General features: G+C 39.3%; 1 protein-coding gene across 3 annotated transcripts in view; it reads left to right on the top strand.

Annotated features, from left to right (window-relative positions):
* BBOF1 (basal body orientation factor 1) overlaps positions 1-11,384 on the top strand; it is a 34,445-nt gene extending 23,061 nt beyond the window's left edge. For all 3 annotated transcript variants that reach the window (XM_043556570.1, XM_043556571.1, XM_043556572.1), the window contains 6 exons: positions 941-1,011; positions 1,771-1,915; positions 3,241-3,734; positions 6,451-6,552; positions 10,707-10,781; positions 10,952-11,384. In XM_043556570.1, the coding sequence (XP_043412505.1) occupies positions 941-1,011; positions 1,771-1,915; positions 3,241-3,734; positions 6,451-6,552; positions 10,707-10,781; positions 10,952-11,081 (1,017 nt within the window). In that variant the 3' untranslated portion in view covers positions 11,082-11,384. The remainder of the gene's footprint in view (positions 1-940; positions 1,012-1,770; positions 1,916-3,240; positions 3,735-6,450; positions 6,553-10,706; positions 10,782-10,951) is intronic.
* Positions 11,385-11,429: the final 45 nt, after the last annotated feature.

Raw genomic sequence — 11,429 nt, forward strand, 5'->3', positions numbered from 1 at the left:
CCCCAGTTACTATCTATCTCATTACTCCATTTATTACAGTCACAGCATTCATCACAGTTTGTTAATTCTCTCATTTGTTTGCTTGTTAGGGAGCAAACAAGCATCACATTGCCTGCATATGAATCTCTGCTCTGCCACTTACCAGCTATCTGACTTTGGGCAAGTCACTAACCTCTCTTTCCCTGTTTCCTCAGTCCTTGTTTTTGGTGATAATAATAGTGTCTAATTTTTAGGGTTGTTGTGATAGGTAAATAATACACATAAAGCTCTTAGAACCACGCCTGGCACGTGGTAAAAGCTCAGTGCACTTTAATTATTATCGTTGTTTGGATCTCACCTAGAATACAAGGTCTGTCAGAACAGGGACCTTACTGTTTTTTTCACCACAGAATCTCCAGCATCTAAAAAATCTGATACAATACTAATGCTCAATAGGGATTTGTTGGATAAGTAAATGACTCTAACCACATTGTATTTAGCAGAAATTTATCCAAGCTCCACTTTCCAATATTGATGTGGACTTTTTTTTTCTATTTATGTGTCATATTGCTTCTTTAATGGGGAGATCAGATGGTACCCTGAGGTTCCTGTGTTCACACTATCCTCTTTGCTAGCTATTCCACCAGTACTTGGAGTTCTTCACACTAGGTCATGTGGACAGGAGTATTTCGTTTGGCATTATAAAATAAATACTTCACTTTTTGATGTGTAAATTGGTTAGAAATATAACTCTATTAAAATAGCCTACAGGCACCTGGGTGGCTCAGTTCGTTAAGCATCTGACTCTTGATTTCGGCTTAGGTCATGATCTCACAGTGAGATTCAGCCCCTTGTTGGGCTCTGCCCTGACAGCTGAAGGCCTGTCCTTTCTCTCTCTTGCCGCCACCACCCCCCAAATAAATAAGTAAACTTAAAAAAAAAAGTCTGTTTTCTTTTTTAGCATCGACTAGAACAAGAGGCTGAAAAGAAGATAATAATGCTGGCAGAGAGAGCTCACCATGAAGCCATAGCGTAAGAGACTGCTGCCTCCTTTTTCTTTTTTATAGCTTCTCTTATCCCTTTGCTGGTCTGTTTTGTTCTCATCATATTGTCTTCTCCCTTCTCTCTTGGTTTGCTTTCTTCAAATTTTCTTGTTTACTTTCCCTCGTTATTTCTTTCTCTTTGTGTCCCCGCCCCTTTTTCATCCACCCTTTCTGCAGCAAGGTGGTGTGGAGGAAATAACCCTGGCTTTGAAGTTAGACTTTGGTTCTCAACATGTATACCGACATGACTGACTGTTGGAAAATTTCCTAACCTTTTTGAAATTAAATTTCTTCATCTAAAAACGGGTTAATCATAGCAACTGTATAAAGTTGTCATGAGGTATGTTAGTGAAAGTAACATTTAACTGTGTTAATAAATTCCAAAGTCTCAATGGTTTAGTTCTTGCTCGCTTAACAATCCAGTATAAGTCTGATAGCTCTACTTGAGTGGTGATTCGGGGACTGGGGCTGCTTCTATCTTGGACTTCTTCCATCCAGTCATATGGACAGGAGAGAGCATGGAAACCCATCTGCTCCTAACTGCCTTGGACTGGAAGTAACATGTAACTTTCACTTTCCATTGGTGAAAACTTAGTCACATCCCCCACCTCTTTTGAGTCCCTACCATAAACTAAATACGTCGTGGTCATTATTTTTAATGTTGGGGGATAAGGCAGTCATTGTTCTAGTTTGGTAATATCTAAAACTTAACACCTGTGTTTTGGGATCATATATCTACCTATTTCAGGCAACTGAACCATGCTGGAAGAGCCGTTTTTAAAGAGAATGTTTATCTCCAGAAAGCCCTCGCATACCACCTGAAGGAAGCTGACGCTCTACAAAAAAACTCCCAGAAGTTGCAAGAGACTCAAACTTTCCTTTTACATCAGAAGGTTCCCACTCCATTTGGACTTTCTGGGTTTTTTGTTTGTTTGCTCATTTGTTTATTTAAGGATTGGGTTGGTAAATATGAAGAGTTGAGTATAATAATGATACATGAGGACTTTGGGACCATTTTTATTCTGTCTGGATGATGTACCTTTCTTATTTGAAAGGATTAATTATGAGAATGACATAAGTATTTGACTTGGGATGCCTCAGTGGCTCAGTCAGTTAAAGAGTCCAACTCCTGATTTCTGCTCAGGTCATGATCTCACAGTTCGTGGGTTCAAGCCCCACATCAGGAGCCTGCTTGGGATTCTCTGCCTTCCTCTCTCTCTCTCTCTGCCCTTCCCTGAGCATGTGCTCTCTCTCTATCTCTCTCAAAAATAAATAAATAAGTAAACATAAAAAAAGAAGTATTTGACTTGACTTTATAAAGAATATATCAGAAACATAAATGTAAACCCTATCCTCTACTACCTTAGAATACTCATTTTATTTTGCTTAGAGTTGGTCTCTGAATTACTGGTTCGGAATAGGTTCAGCTGTAACAGCCCCGACAACAGTGGCTTTACCATAAGGGTTTATTCTCTCCTCTAAATGAAGTCTGGACGTTAGCAATCCAGAGCTGGAAGGGTAGTGCCACAAAGTCAACAGAGACTCAGTTTCCTTAACTCTGCTGGGCAACGTATGGCTTACATCCCCAAAGTTACTTCATGGCCCAAAGCAGCTGCTAGATCTCTAACCATTACCCAGAAAGCAGGAAGGAAGAAGGACAGGAAGGAAAAATTATGCCCCCCCTCCCCTTTAGAAGTCTTCCTGGAAGTCCTGCAAACACTTCTACTTACATTTCATTGACCAGAACTTAGTTACATAGCTTTGCTGAACTGCAAGGGAGACTGGGAATTTTCAATTGGGCTTCCTGCCTTCCTGAAAAAAAAAAAAAATGGAGTTTTATTACTAAGGAGGAAAGGGAAAATGGAAAACGGATAGGCCACTAGCCTATAGGCTAGGATAGGAAACATTTTCCAGTATATAGTTGTTAATGTTTTACTGTATAATCTTATTGATTTTGAAATTACCCATTTCAATAATATAAAATATTTAAACTATTGGAATTTTAGAGAAAGGAAAGTTTCTTCATCAGCAAAATTAGTGGCCTTCACAAGTCCAGAGAAGAACCCTGAGATGTTTTTTCTCTCGGTACACAGAATACCAAATATCATCATCTCAACCTGGTATCAAATTTAAGCTAATGATGTAATGGAAACTAGTGAGGAACTTTTAAGTTTTGAAATTGATTAAAGAAAATCAACTCTCTCATCTTTGTTTTTAGGAAATCAATGATCTGTTGGTTAAGGAAAAGATAATGCAGTTTACCCAGCAGAGATTACAAATCCAAACTCTTCAGAAAAAGGTGGTAAGCTTGGAGACTGCCCTGAGTTGTATGACCAGAGAGTTTGAGGCTGAAGTTCTAAAAATGCAGCGACAGGCAATGATAGAGAACCAAGCAGGTCAGGTTGAAATTGACAAGCTGCAACATCTTCTCCAGATGAAGGACAGGGAAATGAATCGAGTGAAGAAGCTGGCCAAGAACATACTGGATGAGAGAACAGAAGTGGAAAGTTTCTTTTTAGATGCTCTGCACCAAGTGAAGCAACAGATCCTACTTGGCAGGAAACATTACAAAAAGGTAGCACAAGCTGCTTTCAATTTTAAAATGAGAGAGGCATGTGCAGGAAGAACAGAATATCCCCAGATCCGAACGTTCGATGGCAAAGAGCACAGCACCAATAGCGTAACTCAAGATCTTATGGAGGCTGAGAAATGGTACTCATCATGGCTTTAATATTTTATCCTTTGTGCAGCTATTTTTGTGCCCTTTAGAGAAATAAGCACTCTGAGGAGTTCAGTTACATAATATCTAAGTATTGACTAGATTACTCACTAAGTTACTCGAAGATAGGAACTGTCTTACCTGTCTTTATAACCCCTGTGCTTAGCACTGTGTGTGGGGCTTAGTAGGTATTCTTAGTAGATTTCCTTTTTTCAAGACAGAGACTTATTAAAGAGACTAGATCATTTGTTCCATAGAATGTCATTGTAGTGTCTTTGAACATGTTCCTTTATTTTCTTTTCTGTAAATTCATTATAAAGGTTTGATCAGATTCAGGTTAAACATTTTTGATAAGCTTACTTTCACAAATATTTTGTAACGTTCCTTTTACTGAGATGAAATTCATAGATAATATCTAACTAAACATATAATTTAAGAAATCAATATAACAGTTCTTTGTAATAATTCTTTGTTGCACAGAACTGTTCTATGTGTTGGAGGACATCCAGGAGTGGGACCCCATCATTGTACTAACCAAAAGTCCTTGCAAGTTTCCAAAATACATGCTACAGATCTACTGCCACCATAATAAAGGTAGCAGGATGCTTGAGACAGTTGTAGACTTTATACAATGACTGTTCCCTGTTAGCATTTCTGTCTGTCAGTGCACTCTTTAACTCCTATGAACCATAAATTAGAGTGCATTTTAAAGATTATTCTGAAAAAAAAAGTTTTATCTCCCAGTGCAATTAGGTTCTTCAAAGGCCTTAGCTTGAGAAACTTAAAAGGACTCCCTACTACTATGTACTGAACACCTTATTAACAGTGCTTCCAAATGTGTTTTCTGATTTATTTTTTAATGGATTAATTAGTAGGTTCTTTTAAACTATGTATCTGTTGGGAAGGTTGGACATGGTCAGTGGCTTCTGAAAGATAAGACTGTTTTCTTCAAAATGTCCATACCATAATTTTTTAAAACCTTTTTGCCATATTTAGAAGTCTATTACTTGTATTACCAATAATTTCTCTGTAATTTCCTCTTTTTAAAAAAATTTTATTTGAGGGGCGCCTGGGTGGCTCAGTCGGTTGAGCGTCCGACTTCAGCTCAGGTCATGATCTCACAGTCTGTGAGTTCGAGCCCCAGGTCAGGCTCTGTGCTGATGGCTCAGAGCCTGGAGCCTGCTTCGGATTCTGTGTCTCCCTCTCTCTCTGTCCCTCCCCTGCTCATGCTCTGTCTCTCTCTGTCTCAAAAATAAATAAAAACATTAAGAAAAAAAATTTTAAAAAATTTATTTGAGAGAGAGAGAGAGCATGCGAGTGGGGGAGAGGGAGAGAGAGAGAGAGAGAGAGAGAGAGAGAGAGAGAGAGAATCTTAAGCAAGCTCCACGCTTAGCACAGAGCCTGATGTGGGGCTTGATCACACGACCCTGGGATCATGACCTGAACTGAAATCAAGAGCTGGATGCTCAACCAACGGAACTACCCCAGTGCCCTGTCCTCTTTTTAATTTAAATTTAATTTTTTTTTAACGTAAATTTATTTTGGGGACAGAGAGAGACAGAGCATGAACGGGGGAGGGGCAGAGAGAGAGGGAGGCACAGAATCGGAAGCAGGCTCCAGGCTCTGAGCCATCAGCCCAGAGCCTGACGCGGGGCTCGAACTCCCGGACCGCGAGATTGTGACCTGAGTTGAAGTCGGACGCTTAACCGACTGAGCCACCCAGGCGCCCCATGTCCTTTTTTTAATTTAATACGTCAAGCAAGTTGAGTCCCTAGCATACATATGCCAGTCTATTTTACATTTTTTTGTCTGCAAAGTGGTATTTCAGAGAGAGGTATATAAAATGATTCTCCACATTGTTATTGCAGAAACTGGACTCTTCCTCTTCTGCCCTGTGTGACATTTTTGCTACTGAACAACTTCTCACCTTAACCTCAGTGTTCTATTGCCTGTACCAGCAGGGCAGAAATGGTGATTAAAATATTACATCATCTGCTTAAGAGGCAGATTGGGGAAGGACAATTTAAGTATATGGTGATCATAAGGCAAAACCTAAACTTTTAAAGAAAACTAACCCAACTGATGTATATGCAAAAACATTTCTTACATTGTGAAACACAGTACTCTCTACAGTGTCAGCCAGCTTTCATAAATAGTAAATAGACTACAAATCTTCTGGGAAAGTTGTATAGCCAAAGACCTGCCTGGAAAGCTTAGCTGCAGCCTTATTTGGAAGTAGGTAAATAGACTAGATAAGTTACGTGTTATTTTCTAAACGTACCTCTTGTCACTCTGTTTTCATAGCTAAATATCTTATACAAAAAGAAACGTTAAAAGGAATTTATCAATAATCTCACCTTGTAAACAACCAGTTTTTGTTGTATTGTTCCTTTTCTTTTTGTATCTGGATGCATAATGTTATATTACAACTTTTTGCCCTTTTGCTTAATGTTTGAGCACACATTTTTTTGTGTTATAGTTTTTCTTATTTTTATCTTAAAGACTACATAGCATTTCAGAATGGCTAGCATATTGATATCCTCTTCAACTTCGTGATTTTGTAATGGACACAGTTTGCTTTGTAGTCATTATATTTGGAAACCTCATAATAGTTATGGTTTGGAAATTTTCTTTTCTCATATTTACATATTTTAAATTTTAAAAAGGAGAGATGCTTACTTTGGCCATTTTGCCTTTGAAATTCTTCAGGACGGATATTCAAGGAAATGTGGATATTGAAGATTTGACCTGGGAGCAAAAGGAGAAAGTCTTGCGATTGCTCTTTGCAAAAATGAATGGTTTTGTTTCCAGGTAACTCCCTATTTCTGTAGTGAAATACCAAGGTGTTACCAAACCTAGAAACCATGTAGGAAGAATGAACTTATTCTCACTTAGAATTAAAGGAATGGGAAAGGATCAGAAAATGGAAAAGGGTCATGCTGCTTAGCACCTGTCACTCCCAGAGATGAATGATGGGAGATGAATGAATGAGCACAAAAGTGAAAGATGAATTAAAGGGGGCAGAAAAGAGACTGATCTTAGATGTTTAAGGTAATGCTTGCTAGGAAGGTACAACATTGTTCAGCTGAATGAGTGGTCACTGAAGAGAAGCATAATAATTATTAAGATTTTATTGGTAAAAAAAGATTTTATTGGTTTGCAAAAACAAATACGTGATTTTTAAGCTGATTATTGATTTAGAGACTCTCTAATACCAAGATAAAGACCTAGAGAGGAAAACAGAAATTCACAGATACTCCAAATCATTCTTTTTAAATTTTTTTTTTCAACATTTATTTATTTTTGGGACAGAGAGAGACAGAGCATGAATGGGGGAGGGGCAGAGAGAGAGGGAGATACAGAATCGGAAACAGGCTCCAGGCTCTGAGCCATCAGCCCAGAGCCCGACGTGGGGCTCGAACTCACGGACCGCGAGATCGTGACCTGGCTGAAGTCGGACGCTTAACCGACTGCGCCACCCAGGCGCCCCCAAATCATTCTTTTTAATGATTCGTTTCACTCTCTTTCTCCACTATGCTTTATCAATGACTACAACACTGGTACTGAACTATAAAGTGGCTAAAATAAATCAACCTCTTATTAATTGCTTGTTACATGCTTGGTACTGTGTTAGGTACTGTGAACAATCGCAGGAATTAAAGAGACATTGCCTTTGATTACAGTTTCTAATCTAGTTGCCCAAACAAAACCAAGCATAGCAAAGAAAAAAACCAGGTGGCACAATAAAGTATCACTGGAGTTCAGACAACATGTCAGTGTCCTACAGCAGTTAGGGAAGACTTCAGTGAAGAAGACTGAAAGAGTGTGACGCTGCCGGGTGCCTTGTAGGAGAGTGGAATAGTAGACAGAGTGGGAAGGGTACATCAGGCAAGGGGCTTTGTAGACAGCCTATGCAGAAGTCCAGAGGTAGGAATAGAGGTGGGGTGTTTGAGGAACATTGAGGAAAACTTCATGGCTTGAGGAAAACTGGTGGCAATGAGAGTAATTTGTAATTAGAAATAACGTTGGGGCGCCTGGGTGGTTCAGTCAGTTAAGCATCTGACTTTGGCTCAGGTCATGATCTCACAGTTCATGGGTTTGAGCCCCACATCTGGCTCTGTGCTGACAGCTCAGAGCCTGGAGCCTGCTTCGGATTCTGTGTCTTCCTCTCTCTCTGCCCCTCCCCCACTCGTGCTGTCTGTCTCTCTCTCAAATAAAAATAAACATTAAAAAACAAATTAAAAAAGAAGAAACAAGGCTGGATCTATAGATTAAATTATGATGAGCCTTAAAAACCATGCCCCAAAACCTTAACGTGTGCAACTGTTATTCTAAAGTAGTATAACATACTTTCCTTTTCTGCCTTGAAGGAATACAAGAGCGATAAGCCCTACTCTCATACTGTCTCACTGAAAGGGTTCATAAGCCACTGTTCCCAGAGCTGACCTTAACCTAATGCAGTGACACATATACATAGGATGGACTGCAGGACAAAAGTAGAGTTGGGAACCAGCAGAAACTGCCGTGTTACTCTGGACGTGCGGCAGTGGAGGGTGGGGGCGGGAGTGGAAAAGGGGAGAAACTGAGGCACTTAGGAAGGAGAGACAGGACTTAGTGATAAAAGGCAAAAGAAATCAAGAAAACAAAGTGTAAATGTTTAAGGTGTTTAACTTAGAAGTGCACGACTGGTGGTATGAAAGGCAAGTGAAAAACCTGGAAAGCCAATGTGAAGGAAATGTTTACATTTTATTTAATCCATCCATTAATTCATGTAGCATATACATATTGAGCACCTACTATTTATTGAGGATATAGTGTTGAGCAAATAAAGACATCATTCCTAATCTCAGGGAGTTCATCGTCTATGTGGGAAGAAAACATTATTCAAATCATCACACAAATATTAAAGGACAACTATGAGATTGGCTCAAAGAAGTGGCATACAGTGGTAAGAGAGGCTAGATTAAGGGACTATGACCCAACTGAGGAGGTCAGGAAAGTTTATGAGGAAATAAAAGCTTGAGCTGACCTCTGAAAGGTATATAGGAAGAGAGGGTAGAGGAAAAAACATTCTGGGCAGAAGAAATAGCAAGGAGTGTTTTCGATGTTGAACTGGAGATGATGGCAGTATATTGAAACGAAAAATACTCTTTGATTCGAGTACAGTTGTTTAGAGAAGGAGATTTGAGCATATTTAGTGAAAATTGGTAGTTGAGTATAGGAGGTTGTATGAAGGTAGAAGGGTAAAGGGCCGAGGCTAGAAATAACCACAGCAGTGAATAGGAGAACAAGGAAGAGGACAGCCAAAAGAGAAGAGTTTAAAGAATTTTAGGCTAAGTGGAAGATGGAAGACTTTGAAATGGTCTTTTGTCTCTGGGAGCCTTCCAAAGAGTCTTATTTTATTTTATTTATTTTTTTTTTATTTAGAGGGGGAGGTAGAATCCAGACTATAGCTACAGAATGTCTGTCTCATTGTGAGTTGACTTTTCTGTACTCCAAGAAACAACCAGAGTTCTAGGTCTCAAGTTCCATACTATGTTGTTTTCAATACTGCAGAAACAAAGAAATGTGAGTGAAATCTTCGCACCAAAGCAAGGAAGTTAAATCTAGCTGCAATGGAATGCTGTCTAAGCCTGTTGGAATCTCATATCAGAGCTGGTTAAAGGGAAAAGAAGATGGGAATCGAATAGTGAAATGTGTGGTGAAGATGAGATTAAATGAGAAAGCTCAAACCAGACTGGGGAGAGATTAGATGATAAATGGTCTACCAGGGCAAGCAGAGCAGTTAGGAAGTTCATTAAGAGTTCAATTGATTGTATGATCGTGAATCTAACAGTATGCTATTTTTGTGATTGAACAAAGTCAAGGAGTATAACCAATAAACTGCACTCTTTAGTGCACCAGCAACCACACTGGCTATAACTCAGGTACTAGTAGTATCCGAAGTACATTTTAAAAAATTAAATGTTTATTTATTTATTTTGAGAGTGAGAGAGACAGCGCATGTGCAAGCACATGAAGGCAGGGGAGGGGCAGAGAGGAGGGAGGGAGAGAATCCCAAGCAGGCTCCACATTTAGCATGGAGCCCAATGTGGGGCTCAGCCTCATGACAGGATCATGACCTGATACCAAGAGTCAGACGCTTAACCAACTGAACCACCTAAGAACCCCCAAAGTATATTTTTCTCATGCATAATTATTAGACTATTTAATACAGTCATATTTTGAATGGGTTTATTCTGCTTTCCTATGTACCAACTTGAGGACAAGTTTTAGAAGTGGAGCATGTGTCCTTACCTGCTGGCAAATCAACCTACTACGCTTTTTTTTTTTTTTTTAAAGATTTTATTTTTATGTAATCTCTACACCTAATGTGGAGCTCAAACCCACAACCCTGAGATCAAGAGTCACATGCTCTACCAATTGAGCCAGACAGGTACCCCCCCCACTGTACTTTTTATAATCCTGTTCAGCTCACTTTCCATTAGAGTATTCAATCAGTGATATGATTACTTCCTGTTCTTAAACCAAACTTTCCAAAGTATGAGGAGAAATTTTCATATTGGGTCCATCACCATCGGATAATTTTTCTATGTTCTGAGGTTCTTTTTGTGGGAAGGGAATTTCTCTGGCCATGTTTTTTGTCAGTTCTCTGGTTCAGTCTTAAGCATCACCATTAATAGCTATTGGAGGAATATCATCTTCATGATTATTAGTTAAGCATCCGACTCTTGATCTTGGTATTGACTCAGGTCATGATCTCACAGTTGATAGGATTAAGCCCCGAGTCGGGCTTTGCACTCTTAGCGTGAAGCCTGCTTGGGATTCTCTCTCCCTGCGCCTCCTCTTTTCATGCACATGTGCGCATGCTCTCTCTCTAATAAATACACTTAAAAAAAAAAAGCACAGTTGAAATATGGGACAAGAGGAGACACTGCCTCATTGTTAACTTTTATCTACCACAGAAAATATAGCCAGAGCTCTAGGCCTTCAGTTCCAGACTATGTTGTTGCTGATGATGGAGAAACAAAGGAATTTGGGTAAGAGCTGTCTTGACAAGGTAATGAACGTGAGCCTGATCACAGTGGTTGTGGTGGACATTTTCTATGTGCCAGAACTGAGTGGGAGTTGTAGGACAAGTCTATTGTTCTGAACCAAGTTCCATGTATATGTGGTTGTTGACAGGTCTGTCATTTTGTTGTCATTGCAGGGATGACAGTAAGCTTCAAGATCAAACCTTCATCACCCAGCAAGTACCAATCTCAGACTCTTCTGGTGAACTGATGATACCCAATATTCAGAAAGAATCACAAGAGTCTGACATAGTAAGGAGTCTATAACCTAACTAAACGCTTCCTTTCCCCCATGGAACTTCTTGCTAAGTCATAGTGCTTTTCTCTACTAGCCAAGAGCTCTCAGTGATTAGTGAAATGAGTAATAACACATGTATAACATGTCTACACTATGGCAGGCATATTATACTTAATGCAAATGCACATTTGTGCCTCTTTTAGTAAATGTGGAAAAACCTATAAATTGTCTTGTGAAGTATAAAGGCTAGCCAAAATATGTACTATCTTTTATGTAATAATAAACATAATGACCATATTGTGTAATAATAAACATAATGGCTTTGAACAGAATTGGGAAGTCTGAATCCCTATAAGCTAGGGACAAAGGAATTATGT

Source organism: Prionailurus bengalensis, chromosome B3, assembly GCF_016509475.1.
Source record: "Prionailurus bengalensis isolate Pbe53 chromosome B3, Fcat_Pben_1.1_paternal_pri, whole genome shotgun sequence".
In the NCBI taxonomy this organism is placed as follows: Eukaryota; Metazoa; Chordata; class Mammalia; order Carnivora; family Felidae; genus Prionailurus; species Prionailurus bengalensis.